General features: G+C 42.1%; 1 protein-coding gene across 4 annotated transcripts in view; it reads left to right on the forward strand.

Moving 5' to 3' along the window:
• Positions 1-21,866, forward strand: part of LOC126993018 (dedicator of cytokinesis protein 1-like) — a 111,566-nt gene extending 89,700 nt beyond the window's left edge. For all 4 annotated transcript variants that reach the window (XM_050851843.1, XM_050851844.1, XM_050851846.1 and 1 more), the window contains 5 exons: positions 11,694-11,828; positions 12,827-12,944; positions 14,103-14,238; positions 14,701-14,816; positions 16,042-21,866. In XM_050851843.1, the coding sequence (XP_050707800.1) occupies positions 11,694-11,828; positions 12,827-12,944; positions 14,103-14,238; positions 14,701-14,816; positions 16,042-16,164 (628 nt within the window). In that variant the 3' untranslated portion in view covers positions 16,165-21,866. The remainder of the gene's footprint in view (positions 1-11,693; positions 11,829-12,826; positions 12,945-14,102; positions 14,239-14,700; positions 14,817-16,041) is intronic.
• The last annotated feature ends 1,333 nt before the right edge of the window (positions 21,867-23,199 follow it).

Below are 23,199 nucleotides of genomic sequence, written 5' to 3' on the forward strand. Positions count from 1 at the left end.
TGGCGTATCTCTCCCCTTGCGGATCGTTCTATCTGTGCGTTAATTTTGGGATGAAGTGTGTGTGAGATGATTGGGTGGGGGCAGTAGTAGTAGTAGTAGTAGTAGTAGAAAATGTTATTTGTCATAGTAATAGTAGCAGTAGTAGAAATGTTAGTTGCCATAGTAGTAGTAGAGGTTAGAAGTACATATTTTTTCTTATATATATAGTTAGTTTGTTTCTTGATATTATTTTTTCTTGCACCTTGAATGATAGAGGAAGGGATAGCCATAGCACCAAGCACCTCTGTTCTCTCTCTCTCTCTCTCTCTCTCTCTCTCTCTCTCTCACATCAAGTTAAGGTGTCTTTGCTAACTTTTAAGCCTTTATTTATTGTTATTATGATCAACTTTTACCAACTTGAATATAATACTGATAATAATAATAATAATAATAATAATAATAATAATAATAATAATAATAATAATATTTTTCCTCAATTGATTTTTTTTATAATGAGTTCAGAATTAATAATACTAATAATGAAATGGGGGTAAGAATGAGTGTTGAGAATTAAAGAATGCATAGATTGGCACTGCTGTTAATAGGTTGGCACTGGTGGATACATAGGTTGGCACTGCTGGATATATAGGTTGGCACTAGATGTATTTGGGGCACTCAGACAGAGTTGGCACTGCTGGATACATAGGTTGGCACTGCTGGATACATAGGTTGGCACTGCTGGATACATAGGTTGGCACTGCTGGATATATAGGTTGGCACTGCTGGATACATATGTTTGCACTGCTGGATACATAGGTTGGCACTGCTGGATACATGGGTTAGCACTGCTGTTAATAGGTTGGCACTGTTGGATACATATGTTGGCACTGCTGGATACATGGGGTGACACTGCTGGATACATGGGTTGGCACTGCTGGATACATGGGTTGGCACTGCTGGATACATGGGTTGGCACTGCTGGATACATGGGGTGACACTGCTGGATACATGGGTTGGCACTGCTGGATACATGGGTTGGCATTGCTGGATACATGGGGTGACACTGCTGGATACATAGATTGGCACTGCTGGATATATAGGTTGGCACTGCTGTATACATGGGTTGGCACTTCTGTATACATGGGTTGGCACTGCTGGATACATAGATTGGCACTGCTGGATATATAGGTTGGCACTGCTGGATACATAGGTTGGCACTTCTGTATACATGGCATTGGATGTATCAGGACACTTAGACAGGGTTGGCATTACTGTATACATGAGTTGGCACTGCTGTATACATGGGTTGGCACTTGGACAGGGTTGGCACTACTGTATACATTGTTTGGCACATGTTTCTTAGGTTGGCACTGTTGATATCAGGTAACGGGAATGCATAGGATCTTCACAGCTGTTGGTTTCATGGTCATACGGGGATCCAGAGCCTTTAATGTAGTGGTTATTTCGCTTATACTTTGATGGTTTTATTTTATGTGGTGTTAGATTCTGTTCTTAACCCATCCGCTGAGATTGACATGGATTTCGCCTTCACTGGTAGCCTGGTAACATACACTCCCATGTCTTTCTCTGCCTCTGTGGTGGATAGTGGAGTGTTTCCCATGTGGTATTGGTGTGCTGGATATCTCTTCACTGGTAGCCTGGTAACATACACTCCCAGGTCTTTCTCTGCCTCTGTGGTGGATAGTGGAGTGTTTCCCATGTGGTATTGGTGTGCTGGATATCCCTTCACTGGTAGCCTGTTAACATACACTCCCAGGTCTTTCTCTGCCTCTGTGGTGGATAGTGGAGTGTTCCCCATGTGGTATTGGTGTGCTGGATATCCCTTCACTGGTAGCCTGGTAACATACACTCCCAGGTCTTTCTCTGCCTCTGTGGTGGATAGTGGAGTGTTTCCCATGTGGTATTGGTGTGCTGGATATCCCTTCACTGGTAGCCTGGTAACATACACTCCCAGGTCTTTCTCTGCCTCTGTGGTGGATAGTGGAGTGTTTCCCATGTGGTATTGGTGTGCTGGATATCCCCTCCCAAGGTGCAGGACTTTACATTTTTCTTCATTGAATTGTTGGAGAGGGGGCGTGGCTTGCTTATTTACCAGCCAATGAGATACACTTACTGGAGAAGGGGGAGGGGCTTAGTCGCCTAGTTAACATGAATAACATAAAGCATATCTGTTATTCGAATGTGGGAAGAAATGGCATAGGAAATCATGGCATATTCTTCAGCATAGGAAAAAATGGCACTAAATATGACACAGTATGAATCTTTTTTTTTTTACAGCAGAGGAGACAGTGCACGGGCATAAAAAAAAAAAAATAATAATAATAATATGAAAAAAAAAAAGCCTGCTACTTACTGCGTCAAACTTGGTGCGATGTTGCATTGCCATTTTTTCCGAGTGTCCCAATATTCATACTTTTAAGCGACTTTTTCAATATATGTTTGCCATCATTTAATTCCCTTTGTTTCAGATTTTTAAGTTCATCCATTTATAAACTTCAGCGATATGTAATTCTCCCATATTTCAATTCTCACATGTATATATATTTTCGGGGGGTCCTATATTTTCCTGCCCATTTCCATTCTCTTCTTAAAAACTATTTGGATGTCGTGTGTGAGTTGAGAGTGTACAAAGTGTTGAGCTTGTTAACTGGTGTGTGCGTGTGTGTGTGTGTGTGTGCGTGTGTGTGTGTGTGTGTGTGTGGGTGTGTGCTTTATAACAGAACCTTTGGGGTGTCTATTTCACTTGCAGGTCGTATAATTTGACGGCATTTCCTCGATTTCCATTTTCTTCTTCAACGTAAAATATCTCTGTGTGTATAAACCAAGGCAAAACACAGTTACTAACTCTTTCTTACCTTTCTCCCTCCCCTTCCCTTACCTTTCTCTCCCCTTCTTCCCTCTCCCTTTCCTAAACACACCTGCTAACCCTTTCTTTCCCTCCTCCCTCCCTTTCTCTACCTTACCTTAATGTCCCTTCCCTTTACCTTCCTCTCCCCTTCCTAAACACATCTGGTAACCCTTCTTTATTTCCCTCCTCCCTTCCCTTTCTCAACCTTACCTTACTGTCCCTTCCCTTCCCTTCCTTTCCCTACCTTACCTTACTGTCCCTTCCCTTCCCTTCCTTTCCCTACCTTACCTTAATGTCCCTTCCCTTTACCTTCCTCTCCCCTTCCTAAACACATCTGGTAACCCTTCTTTCTTTCCCTCCTCCCTTCCCTTTGTCAACCTTACCTTACTGTCCCTTCCCTTCTCTTCCTTTCCCTACCTTACCTTAATGTCCCTTCCCTTACCTTCCTCTCCCCTTCCTAAACACATCTGGTAACCCTTCTTTATTTCTCTCCTCCCTTCCCTTTCTCAACCTTACCTTACTGTCCCTTCCCTTCCCTTCCCTACCTTACCTTAATGTCCCTTCCCTTACCTTCCTCTCCCCTTCCTAAACACATCTGGTAACCCTTCTTTATTTCCCTCCTCCCTTCCCTTTCTCAACCTTACCTTACTGTCCCTTCCCTTCCCTTCCTCTCCCTTTCCCTACCTTACCTTAATGTCCCTTCCCTTACCTTCCTCTCCCCTTCCTAAACACATCTGGTAACCCTTCTTTCTTTCCCTCCTCCCTTCCCTTTGTCAACCTTACCTTACTGTCCCTTCCCTTCTCTTCCTTTCCCTACCTTACCTTAATGTCCCTTCCCTTACCTTCCTCTCCCCTTCCTAAACATGATTGGTAACCCTTTTTTCTCCCCTTCCTTCCTTCCTCCCTCCCTCAACTTTACCTTAATCTCCCTCCCTAATTACCTTCCTTTCCCTTTTATCTCTTTTCCTTCTCTGTTCTCTCTCTTCCCCTCTTTCCTTTTTTTCTCATTATTCTTTATTCTTTTCTTTATTTTTCTTCCTTTCTTTATTCTTGTATATTTGTCTTTTTTTTCTTATTTGGTTTATTTGTTCATTTTTCCTTTTCTTCCCTTTTTTCCTTATTTCTGTTATTGTTTTTTTTTTCTTTTTTTTTTTCAACTTGATTATTTTTCTTGTTTTTCTTTTTCTCTGTTTTGGTCTTCTTTTTTTATTTCTTGTCTTTCTTTTTTTCCTTTTCTTGTTTTCTGTGTGTGTGTGTGTGTGTGTGTGTGTGTGTGTGTGTGTGTGTGTGTGTGTGTTCGCTCATTTTCTTCACCCTTATTATTATTATTTTCCATTTTATTATTTTTCCTGTTTTGATTTTCTTTGTTTTCATTTCTTGTTGTCTCTCTTTTCCTCCATTTCTTGTGTGTGTGTGTGTGTGTGTGTGTGTGTGTGTGTGTCTCATTTTACATTTATTTATACGTTGTTTTTCTTCCTTGTTTACCTGTCATACCAACCTCTACACACACACACACACACACACACACACGTACGCGCTCACAGGATGTACGCCGCCGGGTCAAGGCTGTCGAAATCTCCTTCTCTGACGCACCTTAAAATGTCGTCAGCGAACCTTCTTTCTCGCTTCACCTCCTCCGCCTATCACAACCTTGTCTAACTCTCTCTCTCTCTCTCTCTCTCTCTCTCTCTCTCTCTCTCTCTCTCTCTCTCTCTCTCGTCCTTTGTCATCTTATATCTGTGATATTTTAGGAATTTTAGGACACACACACACACACACACACACACACACACACATGCACACACACACATCATTTCTCCATTCCTCTTCCTCTTCCTCTCCCTCCCCACCTCAAAACATACCCCAGGGCCCCCCCCCTCCCACCAAAACACCGCTAAAACCAAACACCGGGCCACTCCACTAACACAGGTAAAACTGCATGACGCTCTGTGCATGGCAAGGCAAGCGAGACGAGTGCATGCCATCACCCCAAACACACGGTGGTCATAGGAGGGGAGCGTCTCACAGCACAGACTAGAGAGACGGTGTTGGGTGTAGGTGATTTTAGGGAGCAGTTCACAGCACAGACTAGAGAGACGGTGTTGGATGTAGGTGATTTTAACCTGAACCAGAGTCATATAATAGGTGTAGTTTAGGGTGTAGGATGCAGGTGTTGTCAGCCTGAACCAGTCATATAATAGGTGTAGGATGTAGAGACAGTGTTGGGTGTTGGCCGTTCACAGCCCAAATTACTAGTGGACTAGGTGCTATAGACTATTCAATCTTCAGGAAGTCATCATAAAGATCATATAACAGTTACAGTCTTGAAGCTGAGCATAAGACTGACATTAACCCTCTCGCACACAATGACACGTTTCGCGCCATCAAGGGCAAAAGGTCCTGGTGCACGATGATGCGAAACGTGTCATAAAAGTTTTAAAAATTCATTAAAAATTAAGTTTTCGGTGAAAGTGCATCAAATTTGGGAGCGTCATTTGTTGGGATAAGTTTCTTAGTGGTAACATATGGCAACCTTTCTAAGGAGTGTAAATGAGGAGTGTGGAGCGATTTTTAGTTGTTAGCCTACTCTGACGGGAGAGGAAAAAAATATAGTTTTCTTGGTGTAACGGGAACTAATAGGCGTATGAGAATTTTGAGGATACTATAAGAATCCTCACTAAATTCCGCTTCGAAACATATATTCATCTGAAAAAGTTGGCCCACAAAATTTTGAGCAAGCGAGTGGGGAAGAGTTGGTACTTAGGATTTATTGTCTACAATACTCTATACGGAGACTTGAAACGAGTTTGTATTGTTTATTTTCCTCTATTATTATTTGTGCGTGTTCTAGTACCAGTCTTTATGAAGCCATTGATACCAAATTTATTGGGGTACGATATATCTGTGAAGGTAAAACACATCCAGGAATGTAGAGTATTGCGGCGGCAAAAAAAGGCTTGTCGGGCCTGAGAAATGCATGGTGAGTGGAACAGAAACTTATTGGAAACTTACGGTGTGCAAGAGGGTTAACATTCATTGCACTGTTATGAGATCTGCTCTATGGCAAGGTACCGCTGAGCCAGATGTACAGTGTTGTAAGGAAGGTGACATGTCTCACGGAGATATTAGAATTTACACACATTTATGGGTTATCAATAGTCCTACCTCACCCAACATGATGCTCCGTGTATACAAAGGAGAAGTTTGGCACAGAAGTGGGTTTCCATTCACATTGTCGCATAGTGTCAATCAGTCAGTCAGTCAGTCAGTTGCCCACAAAGCTCGTGGTTTAAGCAAGTTGATGGATCCTGCATTAAGTACACCAGGTATTCATTATATGTGAGGGTTCCGTTCTGCAAAAAGCTCGCATAATGTGAATTCGCATATATCGAACCTATCATCCCATTAATTATAGGGGGTTATGTTCCACGACCCGTTTTGGAACCCTCTAACTATTTATTCTGCCACCGTTTAACAATAATAAAGCACATTAGTACAAATAAACTGTAAAATATAATATGAAAATACATTGTAAACAAACAATAACTTTAGGATCAGAGGAAGGAAAAGGTTAATTATAGGCGAGGAAAGTGCGGGAAAACATTTGCATCCGCCACCCTCTAGTGCGAGTCGGTCACCATACCTCACCAACCAGTTGCATAATAGCAAATTTTTCTCACATAAAACGAATACTTGGCACATTTAGGTTAGTCGCACATGAGCGAATTTGCATATTTCGAACTCATATACATCGAATACCCAGTGTACTTAGGAGGGGTCTTTTCAGTAGTCATATAATTCATGCATACAGAAGGTTGCATTCCTCTCAAAAAAGCAACAGCGTAGATTTTCACATTGTTGCATAGTGTTAGTCAGTCAGTCCGTTGCCTACAGGACAAGTTGGTGGATCCTGCTGTGAAGTTCATAGGATGGGTCTTTTAGTTGTCAGAATCCTTGCATACAGAAGATTGCATTCCCCTCAAAAAAGCAACAGCCTGATTTCTTGACGTCAGGAAATTATATAGATCAAAAAGCCTGGAGTCTGAACTGGAGGACATTATAAAAAACACCTACGAATGAGTGGGTGGAGTCTTAGTTTATTATTTCCTATAGATTCACATTCTTACTGGAGCAGTGTGAACAAAATATTAATAGGTGCACATAACCCCTTATCCAGGCACCACCACCACCACCACCTCCACATATACACCAGTCCTGCACTAGGCTATGTGTAGGGTGGTGTACAGTGCCCACCTCACCATGCAGAGCCACCACCATGCCTGTACCACACCACCACTACCACCACCATTCCCTCACCCTCACATGCCTTGACAAGACCTTATACAAACTCTCTCCTCCCCTTCCTGCCTGTTCTGCCCAGTACTCTTGCTAAGGGAGGGACGTCAGTCACTTCAATGCCCCACTTCTCCCTCCCTGCCTGTCCATGCCCCAACTTTTCCAGTGGGAGCGACATGCTGTATTTGCTGGTCTATTGGACGTATAAATAAAAACTACTCTTCATCTTAGCCGCATGTATTACAGATCAGAGACGCAGCACCGAAGACGTGAAGTGCTTAGGGGTTGAAGAAGCACCAGTAGCACACAAGCGTAAAAATTGTGCACAGTTGTTGTTAATGTTGACGCTAAGTTCTTGGTAATGGTGACTTTTGGTGAAATGACATACGCATAGCTAAACCAATTTTACCGAAGGCTAACTGATATAACCATTTGTTAATGTTGACGCTAAGTTCTTGGTAATGGTGACTTTTAGTGAAATGACGTATAGCGAAACCAATTTAGGCTAACTGATATAACCAAGTCAAGTTCTTTGGACATGTTTCAGGTTCAGAGCCATCACCAAACTTCTCACTTCTCAAACAAGCTTACGATTTTTAAACTTTTTATAATTCTACGATTTTAAACGAGGTATATTGTATTCAGCCCCATATGACCAGTGCAGTTACGGCGCCATGATTTTACAGCCCAATCAATCAATCAATTCTCAAACAAGTCAAAAAATACTTGTAAAATGAAACAGAAATGAATATGAGTCTTACGAGGTATATTGTATTCAGCGCCATATGACCAGTGTAGTTGCGGCGCCATGATTTTACAGCCCAATCAATCAATCAATTCTCAAACAAGTCAAAAAATACTTGTAAAATGAAACAGAAATGAATATGAGTCTTACGAGGTATATTGTATTCAGCGCCATATGACCAGTGTAGTTTCGGTGCCATGATTTTACAGCCCAATCAATCAATCAATTCTCAAACAAGTCAAAAAATACTTGTAAAATGAAACAGAAATGAATACGAGTCTTACGAGGTATATTGTATTTAGTGCCACATGACCAGTGCAGTTTCGGTGCCATGATTTTACAGCCCAATCAATCAATCAATTCTCAAACAAGTCAAAAAATACTTGTAAAATGAAACAGAAATGAATACGAGTCTTACGAGGTATATTGTATTTAGTGCCACATGACCAGTGCAGTTTCGGTGCCATGATTTTACAGCACAATCAATCAATCAATTCTCAAACAAGTCAAAAAATACTTGTAAAATGAAACAAAGTGAATATGAGTCTTACGAGGTATATTGCATTCAGTGCCATATGACCAGTGCAGCTGCGGCGCCATGATTTTACAGCACAATCAATCAATCAATTCTCAAACAAGTCAAAAAATACTTGTAAAATGAAACAGAAGTGAATATGAGTCTTACATACATTCAAGAAAGTAAACATCAAACAAAATAAGAAAAAAAATCCCTTCGTAACAGCCTTTCCAATAAGGTGAGTTTGGAGCAGAGGTGCGTCCTGTACCCGGCAAATATGGCATGTGACTATAATTCCTCCTACTTCATGCCTGTCCGTGCCCTGAAATGATAACTGTGAGAACATTAGTGATGGAAAGCCCTCCCTACCCTGCCTGCCCACGCCCCTGCTCTCCTTACTAGGGTCATGGTGTTGGCGGTAGCGAGTGTTCTAAGGCTAATCGGTTCACGGATAGAGAAAGGCAATACAGTCATCCCTCAAATAGTACGGTTTCCAATAGTTCGGTTTTGGTTTTAGTGGATTTTCTAAGATTTTTAAGAATTTTTAAATATCCCAATGAGCAGGAAATTTTAAAATCCTAAAAAATCCATGACAATCCGTATAAAACCGAAACCGAACTATTGGAAACTGTACTATTTGAGGGACGACTGAAATTGGTGATCCCAGAGTGACACCAACACCCAGCCTTCCGATGCGAGTGTTCTAAGGCTAATCGGTTCACGGATAGAGAAAGGTAATATCCATCAGGGTTAGCCTTAGAACACTCGCTACCGCCAACAATGGTACTCAGTAGGAGGGGGTTCTCAATTTTGGGTATGCAACGGGAGTTTTAGGGGCATGTGATGTGTATCTGGACACCTCTCCTTCCGAAATTGACCTCTCTTTCGGCCACCTCTTTGGATGCTTTTTAGGAGCAGCGAGTAGCGGGCTTTTCTTATTATTATTGTTTCATTTTTTGTGCCCTTGAGCTGTCTCCTTTGTTGTAAAAAAAAAAACATTGATGCAGTAGCCAACACGATGGTACTATAGTCAAACCGTTTCAAATAGTCCACTGAGATGCTGGCTTCCGCAGGTTCTTCCCTCCCCTCTGCTCTGCCACACTGTCCCAACACCTATCCCTTCCTCTCATATGTTAGTTATAGGTAACATATGAGAGGAAAAAACAGGTGTTGGGACTGTGTGGCAGAGCAGAGGGGAGGAAAGGACCCGTGGCAGCCAACACCTCAATGGACTATTTGAATTGGTATGACTAAAGGGTTGGGGAGGAGTTGATCTTGTTACCCAAAGTCTCTCACACAGTAGATGACGGACTGAACCAATTTAATGTACTAGTATATGTTGCCATTATACCTCTCCTGAACTTATATTCTGTGTTAGGGGCACATACCCAGCACAAAAAAAATATCGTCACCCTCATAAAATACAGTCTCTCAAATAGTAGTTTCCAATATAGTTTGGTTTTGGTTTTATATGGATTGTCATGAAAGATCTTTTGGGATGTTTAAATTTCATGCTCGTTGGGAAATTTAAAAATCCTAAAAAATCTTAGAAAATCCACATAAAACCAAAACCGAACATTTGGAAACCGTACAATTTGAGGGACTGTAATCGCCTAAGTCATTTTTCAGCGATTTCCAGATATTTGTCTACATCAATTTTTTAACAAGACGCCCATTTTTGTATAGTTTCCTTCGTCATTCAGGGTTTGAGTGTTCTAAAATTGGCCTTTTCATTTCTGCCTAAATCTTAAGCCAAATGAGATGATGACAGTTCACTTCCTATTTCCTGTAAAGTAGAAAACAATTACAGGCGGCTTGTTTACGAAGGTGACGATACAGTGTTTGAGGTTGTCATAAAAAAAGTATCGAACACCCCGAGTCTTTGGAATAGTGTGATCAAAATCTATCGACACGGTGTTGTGTTGGTTAGGTGGGTACCAGTGGGTGGACTAGTCATTGCTACCCATCTAACCAATACAACACCATATCTATAGACTTCAATCACATTCTATTCTGAAGACTCATGGGTGTTCGGTACTTTTTATGACGACTGTGCATAAGGGAATACAGTCGTCCCTCAAATAGTACGGTTTTCAATAGTTCGGTTTTGATTTTATAAGGATTGTCACGGAAGATCTTTTAGGGATTTTTAAATTTCCTGCTCGTCGGAAAATTTAAAAATCCTCAAAAAATCTTCCATGAAAATCCACATAAAACTGAACTATTGGAAACCGTACTATTTGAGGGACAACTGTATTATGTTAGTGTACAAACCAGCATCGAAGACTTCTGGTGAATCGGCTTAGAGAGTTTGAGAACCGCTGCCCCACAACATCCTTCTTCTTTCTGTCCCTTGTCCCTGTCTGCGTCCCTGCCCCATCCATGCCTCTGGGACCCTGGCACCACCTCATGTCCCTCCCTCCCTGCCTGTTTTGGTCACATAATGCACATCAGTAAGGTGTTTGCATCCTAGGAAGTGTGTGTGTCGGAGGTCTTATGCATCAGTGCCTTGGGAATACCACAACACTCTCACTGTTGTCTTTGCCAACAGTGGGTGTTGTGTTTACAGGTTTTCTTGTGTTTGATTAGGAATTGAAGGTTTTCTGTGGTCCCCCTCCCTGCTCACACACAATGTAAATCTTACATCTACAAATTTTCCCCTTCCCTTTGTGAGTTTTTTTAGTCAAAAGTTCCCTCCCCCTTCCCTTCTAAAATAATCCCCCTTTGCAATGAAACAATTAGTTAATATCATTTTTGCAATACCAGGCAGTAGGTGGGCTTTGGTGTTGCTTGAAAGGAAACTCCTCATAAAGTACGGCCTAAGTACCTAATTGGAAATTAAGTGTGAAATTACACAAAGGGAAAAAGAAGATCAGAAACTGCCATCTCTTAGTTCACACTGTGCCACGACAACCCAACGACTTTTAGGCCCCCTTCACACGGTGCCGATTCAGCATCTGGCGATCGTTTCTAGACCTCTTTCCGACCTTTCTCATCAACATTTCACACCCAAGACCTCGTGTGCCCTGAGGCGCTGGGTTGTCGTGGCCCAGAGTTGGCACAGTGTGAACAGGGCTTTAGTGAGGGAGAGCTTGGAACACAGTCATAGTTTGGGAAACATAAAGGATAGAAACAAAACTAACACATCAACAACATATTAACTGGGGCAAGGAAAAGAGGAAAAGATGAGAGAAATAAACAAAAATTAGAACACACCCCTATAGCAGTGTAAGAGCCCTAAACTAACCTCTGATTCTCCCACGTGGTGATGGCGGCTGGTCCTGCAGGGGCTTCTCCAACTCCCAGATGTCCCTGGCGCGGCGCAGCATAGCCAAGGGTGGCACGCTGCCCCGAGGCATCAAGATAGCATCATCGAGCAATGGAGGAACACCAAAGTCCAACAAGAATAACAAGGGGATCAGGTATGTGTGTGTATTTACCTTGTTGTATTTACCTAGTTGTAGTTTCACAGGGCCTGGGCTTTATGCTGGTGTGGTCCTGTCTCCGTATCTGCATTTATCCAACTTTTCCTTAAAGCTTTGCACACTCCTCACCAATACTACATCCTCACTTAGTCTGTTCCAAACCTCTATATTTCTTTGCGGGAAGCTATATTTCTTTGTCTCTCAAGCATCTTCCTTTCCTCAATTTTTTACTATGTCCTCTTGTGTTCCTGCTGGTAATTCTTTCTGTTAGTAGCAACTCCTCGTTGTCTACTTCATCTATTTTGTTTAATAATTTATATATTTGTATTAGGTCTCCCCTTTCTCTTCTTTGTTCTAGTGTTGGTAAGTCAATTTCCTTTAGTATTTCCTCATGTGTGTGTGTGTGTGTGTGTGTGTGTGTGTGTGTGTGTGAAACAATAATAGTAAGAGTAAACAGTTTTGGCCGCTGTTAGGTTGAAAACGTACATATTCTAGATACATTTTAAAAGTAAATTTGTGTGTTTACCTACTTGTGGTATTTAGGGCCTGAACTAAGCTGGGATCACCCTGTCTCCTTGTCTATTTACCCAGCCTCTACTTCATATGATGGACACTCCCTGCCTCCAATCTTCCCGCATAGACCATTCAACCCAATCCTTTTATAAAGGAAACTGTGTGTATTTACCTAGTTGTAGTTTTACAGGGCCTGGGCTGTACGCTCGTGTGGTCCCGTCTCCGTATCTACATTTATCCAACTTTTCCTTAAAGCTTTGCACACTCCTCGCCGATACTACATCCTCACTTAGTCTGTTCCAAACCTCTATATTTCTTTGTGGGAAGCTATATTTATTTATGTCTCAAGCATCTTCCCTGTGTGTGTGTGTGTGTGTGTGTGTGTGTGTGTATGAGAGACCAATAGCGTGGCAGAAGAATACCAAAAAATAAAGTAATTGTAAGAGGAGTACATGGAATTGAACCTTTTCTTCCTCCTCCAGTCGTCTGCTGCGGCGTGAGAGCTTCTCGTCCCACCGCGAGGGGTCAACACAGTGGTTTGACAAGACTGACGGCATGCAGACCCCCCCGCAGCAGCCCATCCTGGAGCTGAGTGAACAGGTAACGCCTCCAGTAGGTACCACAGCAGTTCACCTGTATGCTGCTGATTCTGCTGCTGCCGTTCCTGCTACCATCCTACTACGACTACTACTACTACTACTACTACTACTACTACTACTACTACTACTACTACGACTACTACTACTACCTTTGTTTTTAATTGCTGTTGCTTCATGTTTTGTAATGCAGTGAGGCTTCTCTCTCTCTCTCTCTCTCTCTCTCTCTCTCTCTCTCTCTCTCCACTTTTTTGTACTACTTTTAATAATTATATGGAGCTTCATAGATAGTTTATTTATAGTAGTTTATAGATAGCTCTTGCTCGGTCTCGTTCTCTCTCTCTCTCTCTCTCTCTCTCTCTCTCTCTCTGTGTGTGTGTGTGTTCAGAACCAGTAAGAGAGGGGAGTTGGTGTTATCAGAGTTTGATGGTCACAAGGTTAATATTTCTGAGGGGGCAGCGAGGGGATACTAAGGGAAATGAGGACAAGTCTTACTAAAACACAAACAGTTCTTGCCTGGAGATGTTGCCTCCCCATTAAGGTGACATAAGAGGCCCCCAAAGGTTAATATTAGTTGGTCACGAGGTGTGTTCCCTTTACAGCAGACCCTCCATTTAGTGTGTTTATTTTAAGGGATTGCCGCATAATGCATCCTTGACCCGACTCCTACACACACACACACACACACACACACACACACACACACACTCCCTTCTTCTCCTTAATTCTTTCCTTTCTTCCTTATTTATTTTATTTATTGTCTCTTCCTTCCTTCCTTCCTTCCTTCCTTCCTTCACTTCTTCCTTCCTTCCTTCTTTTATTTATGCACTCATTCATTTATTTTCCACTTGTTTTTTTTTTCATTTATTCACACAAGTTTCTGAATTTATAAACACACACACACACACACACACACACATACACACACACACACACTCTAAAATTTAAAGTCCCACTAGTCCCAAATCCATGAATCCCATTGAAATAACATCTACATTTTGCTAGGGAAACAATTAGGAACAAAATGAGACAAGAAACAATACTAATTAGATTTTATTTCTGCTATAAGAATAAATAATAATGGAAACAGCAAAACTAGTAACAGTGCAGTGGATCCAACCTAACGAGTGGCATTTCCCTTTCCTGCTCTTCGCCTCCTCAGCTGATGTCACAGCGACCCAAGAAGACGGAGCTGGACGTGGATAAATATTACTCCACTCGGCCGCGCTCCCTCACCCTCACCCCCACCACCCCCACCACACCCGCCACGTCATCCATCGGCTCCAGGGAAAGTCTCAGTGAGTAGTGGGCAGCCTTTTCCTCATTCATTTAGTCATTTTATTCTACTTATTAACCCGGTAGCAGCAACGGGCCAAATTTGTGACTTTACCGTGTAGCAGCGACGGGCCAAATTTGTGGCTTTACCGTGTAGCAGCGACGGGCCAAATTTGTGGCTTTACCGTGTAGCAGCGACGGGCCAAATTTGTGCCATGATATAAACCCCCAAAAATAGATGATACATAATCTGATCACAAATGCTTTGATATATATTATGAAATGGTTTGTGTGAGGGGTGATTTTTTCTCATTTTTCTCGCTTGGAGGGACCATTAAGAAACATGATCCCCGCTGCTACCGGGTTAAGCCTGTAAAGGAATAGTGGTTTAAAAGGAAAAAATTATCACGAAGAACAAGCACTATAACCATGACCAGCTCCCCTCCCTGAACCCTTCCTTTCCTCCCCCTGCCCCACCCCGCCAGGCACGCCAACGGGCTCCCTGTGCGAGGAGGACCAGCCGCCGCCGCTGCCCATGAAGCAGAGGGACCAGGACGGGGACTACAGGATGAGTGTCGCGTCACTGTCGTCGGGGAATAAGGTGGGCAGGCACTGACTCACTTGTGTAGTTCTTCATCCTCTCAATTATTCTCACATCTTATTTCAGTCAACAGTCACCATCAGGGCAGTTTTCCCTTTAGCAAATTCTCTCTAGCACTGGCTGACAGGGGTTGCTGACAGTTTTAACCTGGTCGCAGTGACGGGCCAAATTTGTGGCTTTACCGTGTACCAGCGAATGGCCAATTTTTTGCCATGATATAAACCCCCCAAAATAGATGATGCATAAACTGATCACAAATGCTTTGATATATCTTATGAGATGGTGTGCGTGAGTGATGATTTTTTCTCATTTTTCTTGCTTAGAGGGGCCTTTAACCCCTTCAACACGAGGACGCATATACTGTGTCCTTGCGTGCCCCGTACCATATCCGAGGATGCTCATACTGCGTCCTGGCTCGCTTTAGCCAATATATGAGTTATTTTATCTCTATACTTATGCTTACATCTCAAAATTATCAATTAATTTATGTTTCTTTATGTGCACCATTTAATTCTGTTAGTTTTCTTATATAATACATGATGATTATGTTGAGTTTATGGCTGAAAACTTGTTATATTCAAAAGCGACATTTGAAATTTGGGGTGCGCGGTGATCTCGGATACGGCGCGGGGCACAGTTTTGGCCTGGCCATAGTGAAGGGGTTAAGAAATATGATCCCCGCAGCTACCGGGTCAAATGAAATATGTAGCCACGTACACATGGATAGAGTTCATGGAAGTAAAATTGCCAGTTCAGGTAGTACTTAAGTTACGAGGACTACCTATACTGGCAGTTGCCTGTGCCACTAACAGGCTGGGGCCGACCACCAGGGCCATCATGAAAGCCTATTGGCACTAAAGGGGAAAAAAATATCAATTAGGGTAAACACTAGAAACATTGCTCCTCCCAGCCAGACAAGACCTGCATGGTGGTCTGCTCAACCCAGATGCCACTACAGCTGTAATTAGTGAAGATCCAGTTGGTTAGACTCACCAGGCACAAAAATATGTAGCTATTGATTGGCCTGTGTGAAGCTGCCTTTATTGTCTCTGTCTATTAGTCATTTAGAATCTGCCCACTCGTTAACCTTTACCACCTAGAATCTGCCCACTCAGTAACCTTTACCACCTAGAATCTGCCCACTCGTTAACCTTTACCACCTGTCTTCCTCACCTCAGCCCTCCACTTTATCTGCCAGCTGAACTCACACCTCCACCTTTTTCAGAGCCTCTCCGAGTTCCCCTTTGACCTGCCCGCTGAGCCCCCTGAGAAGCCCCCAAGACCGGACAAGAACCACAGCCTCCACGGTGCCTCCTCCTCCTCCTCCTCCTCGTCATCCCTTTTGTGAGGCGCCAGCACCACGACACCCACAACTACTTCTATTTTTACATGAGTATAACTATTTTTACCATATTTAAGGTGTAATTCAGGTCACAAATCCTAATTGGAATACTTGTATGCTTGTCAGTGATGTGTTTTGTATGATTTTTTGTGTGTGTTTCTGTGATTTTTTAGCACAACAAAAGACTCCATAGTGTGGTGGTGCTGTGAGGGAGTGTGTAGCAGGACCGCACGGCCAGGCTCGCTTGTCTTGCTTGTCGGGTGTGTTCCCTAACTGGTGCACGGGTCAGCCCAATCAGTACTCATGGCAGGAAGAAAACCACTCGGGAGAATTACTAAGATACAAAATTAGTGAATGGATGTACAAAATTTGATGGAAAAAGGAAATAATTGAACAGTGATGTAAAAAACTGAAAGGAGATAAGAAATAACTGAAATAATATAAGAAATTGAAGTAATGAAGTGATATATATAAAACAAAATAGTTAAAATTAAGTGTGAATATCAAACTTTAACTCAACAAAAGCTTCATTCCAACATCACAACTTTAATCTTTCTCCCAAGTAACTCTTCCTCTTGTGACCACTGACGGGAAATTGAGTGTGTACAGTGGCGAACACATCCCACTGCAGAGACGACCCTTGGCTTAACATGTACAGATACTAGTGTGTAGCGGGCACGGCTGCGCTCGCCCATCACGCAACAGAGGAAGGAGGCGACTGATTGATGGCCTGGTGTGCGTGGCCATTAGTGTGCCCAAAGAGGGAATCTCCTTCACATATTTTTGGTACTTTTATGAAGGGGAGGGCGGGGCCTTGGGAGGAATTTTAAGCAGAGGCGTTTTTGTGTGTGTGTGTGTGTGTGTGTGTGTGTGTGTGTGTGTGTGTGTGTGTGTGTGTGTGTGTGTGATTAAGAGTTGTTTTTAGTGTTACGAACTGATCCACGTGTCAGTATAATGCACCAATCCTGATCCTATAGGGTTAAAACTTTTTGCAGTGATTTAACATGCACCGAAGAGATAGTAAAAACTTCACGTAGGAATGACTTGTAATGACTTAGAACGCTTTTGGTGATGCAGATACTTGATCCTGTAGGGTTAGGACATTGAGAAGTGATCATCTTTTTAAGGAAGGATAATTATAATTTGTGATGATTTAGAAGATTTTAGATCAGGTTATGTCTGGGGGTGTCAGAGCATCAAGCCTTGGAAATGAAGAGCCAGGGTGAAGCGGTTTGAGCCCTGGTACTGCCATGTGAGGTCAAAAATGGCATATGATCTTAACCCCCAAGTCTAGACCCTCAGGCAGCAACTCCAAATGAACATGAGTGCTAGCTGTCAAGGGAAAGATCAGGTTATCAGTAGTAATGAGAGGAGTCTTGGTAATGCCAGGAAGCAGGTTAATAAACACAGAATTCTCAGAGGAAGCAATAATTTGTAATAGGAAAAGACGGATAGGTTGTAGCAAATGGTAATGGTGCAAGATTGTACTTTTATATGAACGGGAAGGACTTTTGTATTGGATGAAACGCAGAAGTAAGCTGTTAGGAGATGAGCAGAAATGTACAAAATGTGATGCAGGCAGAGGCCACCCCTACTTAATGTGTTAGGGTGTGCTTGCCAGTTGTATTCACCCTTCCCTGTCGGTACTCCTGTCAGGGAATGATGACGACTCAGGGAAGTTAACCTGAGGAATGTAAATGACCGACTATGAAAAAGATTACCTCACATTATCATATTACTTTGATTAGATGATTTACATACCATGGCTTGAACAATTGTCACGTATTTCTTTCCATATAGGAGTACTTGTAGGGAAGAATGCGTACAAATTGGCGAGCTTACTCCAGTCAACTACCTGTTCTTAGATAAGTCAGGCTGCTAAGGCTGTCAATTGTCACACTGAGGTAAATGATGTCTGTCGCTGTGGCCAAGTTTGTGTGATAAAACTTAAGTACTTTTAAGTGAAACAAAAGCAAGCCTCAACTCAGTGACCATGTGTATAATGAGGGTTAGGAGATTGTGCTTAATGAGTTAATTAGGAGTTCACCAGCAAAGAATTTTCATTGATCCATTCACTAATAATTTTTGTCGTTCTGGCCATAGGTTGTAATGGCAAATATTTAATGAGTGTATAATGAGAGTTAAGAGATTATATTTAATGAGATACTAATGAGTTTGTGTGGCGAGGAAATCACTTTGTTCTGTTCAGCAATAATTCTTGTCATTCTGGCCATGTCTTAACTCATAGGCCATAAATGTATAACGAGTTAGATTATTTTTATTGAAGTAAGAATGCGTTGACTACCATTGGGTCACATGTGCGGCAAGGAATCCACTTTGTTCTGTCGAGTATTCATTTATGTCCTTGTGGCTGAAGTATATTGTGATGAAACTCAGACGTGATGAGGAAACTTGGCTGTGGTGTCGAGTTGAAATGATGACAAGTCAGGACACTGGGCCATATTATGTCAAACCCAAGAAGTTTTGGGTCTCTACAAAGGTCAGTTTAGGGACTGTATTACAAGTCCAATCAGAGAAGTTTCAGGTCCCTACAGAGTTATTCATCCCGAACCTTGTAGGGACCCGAAACTTCTTGGATTGGACTTGTAGTACGGCCCCTAAACCGACCTTTCTAGGGACCCAAAACTTCCCGGGTTTGACTTATAATACGGCCCACTAACTCAATTACCTAGCAGAGAAATATCACCACCTTCGTAAACAAACCGCCTAAGTCAGTATTTTCTACTTTACAGGAAATCATAAAAGAACTGTCATCATCTCATTTGGCTTAAGATTTAGGCAGAAACGAAAAGGCCAATTCTATAACACTCAAACCCTGAATGACGGAGGCAACTTAACAAAAATGGGTGTCACATGTTGAAAAATTGATGTAGACGAAAACCTGGAAATCGCTGAAAAATGACTTGGGCAATTATTTTATGAGGGTGACGATATGTTAATGCAGTCTTGTCAGAGTGGCCTTGAATGAGAGGAAAGTCACGCCAAGTAAAGTAACGGATCATGTCTCTTTACAGCAACTACATCGCCAAAAAACATCTCGAACACCCATGAGTCGATTGAACAGAGTAAGAGTGATATCTATAATTCTATATGCATGGTGCTGTGCTGGCTATGGATGTCACTCAAATGCTACGTTATGTTTGTTATGGGTGTAAGTTACCTTTTGCCAACTGTACATGTGTGGAGAAAGTATTGAGTTTTATAAAGCCAAATAATGATTGATGAGAGCCTGAGAGAAAAGTTGAAGGCCACGCAACAAAATGACAGTGTGGTGTGTGGATAAGATAATGAGTCTTATCAGGTTCAGTTGTGACTTGTCTTGTTACAGTGGTCATGAATGGGATACAGCTGAAAGTCCTGCAAAGTCAAGTAATGATCATGTCTTTTAATGGTGATAAAAGTAGGGTACTGTAAGGGAGTTTAGAAGTAATGATAAATGATTGTCTTGCCACAGTGATGGTAGGGTAACTTAAGTGCTTCCTTTGGACAATATACATGTATGTTTATTTTTGCCGTTCATTTGTTTGTCCGTCGTGGGTGTGGAGGGATGAACAATGAATCCTACAGGCCAGTCAGGTGACGAGTGAGTGTGTGAGTGAGTGTGAAAGTACATACAATGCTTCCCCTACTTGCCAGTGTGTGTGTGTGTGTGTGTGTGTGTGTTCATTGCTTCCTATACTTCCTAACTTTACTCAGTATTATATGCTGAACACAGTTGTCTGTCTCTCATGGTGCCATATAGTCTGTAAGCAACTCCCAACTTTACCTACCTTAAGGCTGTCGTAATCTAAGTCTCTTTCTGTTTTATGATATATTATATTATTATTATTGTGTGTTGATTTTTGGCCAAAGAAGAAGGGACCAATGGGAGGAAGGGGAATGACAGGGGTGAGCGAGTCTTTGGTGTTTGTCTTTTGTTAGTCATTTCGTTGCTGTTTGTCGCTTATCAGTAATTTAAGTGCTGTTATTCTTAGTCATGCTGCTGGTTATCTTGTTTGCTGTCTGTCAGTCCTGTCATCAGCCCTGACCTTTGTGGCTCACAGTCTGAAGGTGTTTCATTGCTGACAGCCTGAGCGAGGTGAGGCATGTTTGGTATTTTCTTCCCATGTTAAAATATGAAGTCAGCCTCTAAGCTACAATGGGGCCAGGGTTGGGGAAACAAGACTAAGTGCTGTGGAGCTTGTAGGATCAACACAGCTTCCCAAAAAAGGCCACAAGTGTAATGATCAAGAAGACAACCTTGATTCAAACTCTGAGCTTCAAAAAGGTCAGGGCCACCATTGCCAGATTGTCCTACTCAGAGCCTTGTATTTACCAGTTTCTGAGCCATAACTATTGCCAAGAAACACCAGTATAATTAACCATTTTTGCGATAACTATATACGAAGGCAGTTATTGGGGTTGAGGAGGCAGTTTTGGGGTTGGAAATTGGGAAACAGGAGGCGGAGTACAACAATCTGGCAACGTTGGTCAGGGCTAGGAGAGGAAGGCAATGCTTATATGTTGTATGGCTTGAACGCCTGAACACAGCATCTCACGGGAAGGCAATGAGGGCAGTAGTGGTAAAATTCTGTACTCTTGGAGAAGTATATAGGCACTGACACACCTGCACCTTACACTCACACATATCTACCTGGCATGAATCAGGTGGAATATGGCCAGATCAGACCATTGGGGTTTAAAGTCAGTATTACTTATTTTAATCATTGGTCTACTTCACTACACATGTATTAGCTCAGTATTACATGAAAGTATTTAGTCATTCTTACTTTACTGATGTATTCATGCAGTATTTATTCCTTTTTACTAATATTCTTAATCTTTTGTGTAAGGTGGTGATGGGAATGTGTCCTTGTCTTAATACATTCTACCAGAGTTTTCAATGGTTGCAGTGGTGGGGCGCATTGTAGGGACCACTGGGGTTAGTCTAGTAGCGAGATGGTTAAATGCAAGGGAACAAACCCAAGTGAATGACAGGTTTTACAGGATTGTCTTAACACATTCTACCACAGTTTTCAATGGTTGCAGTGGTGGGGCGCATTGTAGGGACCACTGGGGAGAGAGAGAGAGAGAGAGAGCGAGAGTGGTAGTTTAGTAGCAAGATGGTTCATGCGAGGGAACAAACCCGAGTGAATGATAGGTTTTACAGGATTGTCTTAACACATTCTACCAAAGTTCTCAATGGTTGCAGTGGTGACTTCATAGGGACCACTGGGGAGAGAGTGTTAGTTAGTTTAGTAGCGAGATGGTTCATGTGAGGGATCAAATCTGAGTGAATGACATTTGTACAGGATTGATTTAGTGTTCAGCCTTCACTATTCTTGTAACTCATTACCCGAAGACAGTGAGTGAGTCCTGAAGACCCTCACTCAACCTTCTGGTGCTGAGTGTAACTAACAAACATATTCACTCTTCTTATGACTCCAAGATCCTCACTTAACCTTCTGGTGCTGAGTGTAACTAACAAACATATTCACTCCTCTATGACTCCTAAGATCCTCACCTAACCTTCTGGTGCTGAGTGTAACTAACAAACATATTCACTTCTTTATGACTCCTAAGATCCTCACTTAACCTTCTGGTGCTGAGTGTAACTAACAAACATATTCACTCTTCTTATGACTCCAAGATCCTCACTTAACCTTCTGGTGCTGAGTGTAACTAACAAACATATTCACTCTTCTTATGACTCCAAGATCCTCACTTAACCTTATGGTGCTGAGTGTAACTAACAAACATATTCACTCTTCTTATGACTCCTAAGATCCTCACTTAACCTTCTGGTGCTGAGTGTAACTAACAAACATATTCACTCTTCTTATGACTCCAAGATCCTCACTTAACCTTCTGGTGCTGAGTGTAACTAACAAACATATTCACTCTTCTTATGACTCCAAGATCCTCACTTAACCTTCTGGTGCTGAGTGTAACTAACAAACATATTCACTCTTCTTATGACTCCTAAGATCCTCACTTAACCTTCTGGTGCTGAGTGTAACTAACAAACATATTCACTCCTCTATGACTCCTAAGATCCTCACCTAACCTTCTGGTGCTGAGTGTAACTAACAAACATATTCACTCTTCTTATGACTCCTAAGATCCTCACTTAACCTTCTGGTGCTGAGCGTAACTAGATCTCATTTAACTCTGCTGCTGATGACTAGAGTTCTTATTCTCAGACACTTTCAGCTCCCACAACTATTTCCCAAGGCCACAAAGGAGACTAGTCAGTTTCTCCCAAGTGTTTCCCACATTCATGGTGCAGAAGCCTTGTCAAACTATCACTCGGCTCGTAAAACTTAGCCCCTACCACAGCCGTGTCAAATGTCGGTGTGTGAGCCCCAAGATGTTTGAGAATATGGGCCTAACAAACATACTCACCCCTCTTGTGGCTTCCAGGGATGTCATGTTTGCCCCACTTACGCAACTTTTTAGCTGTACCTGAAAAAAGTTACTATTAGTTTTCTTGCTTGTACAGTCAGCAATAATGTATCAAATGCTCACGAGGCGATTGAGTAGAATTTAAGTGACGTCTATAGGCATGGTGTTGTGTTGGTCATGTGGGTACCAATGGTTATTCTACCTGTTCGTACACACCTAAGCAACACAACACCATGCCTATAAATTTTGCTCAAACTCTATTCAGTTGACCCATGGGTGTTTGATACTTTTTCGCCAACAACTTATTTTGAAGCCAAGTCACAGCAGTAGTGTCAGTAAATCAGCTCTCTACTTACAATTCTCTCACATTATTGGTAATCTTGGTCACTATTTCAGCTTCCATGTAACTTTCTCACTCTTAGTAATCTTGGTCACCATCACAGCTTTTCTTAGGACTCGGGTGCACTAATAGTCCGTCTATGTTTTGCCTCGTCTAAAGGAACAATACTGAAAGCTTAATCTATCTCGTGCTTTAGAGGGAGATCAGATTAGGTTCCATTTGTTTAGTAGTTTTGCCCTTCAACATTTGCCCTGATTACAAAAATGAGACTGAAGTTCATATGTTTAATAGCTTAG

The sequence above is a fragment of the Eriocheir sinensis genome, unplaced genomic scaffold (genome assembly GCF_024679095.1).
Source record: "Eriocheir sinensis breed Jianghai 21 unplaced genomic scaffold, ASM2467909v1 Scaffold544, whole genome shotgun sequence".
Taxonomy (NCBI): domain Eukaryota; kingdom Metazoa; phylum Arthropoda; class Malacostraca; order Decapoda; family Varunidae; genus Eriocheir; species Eriocheir sinensis.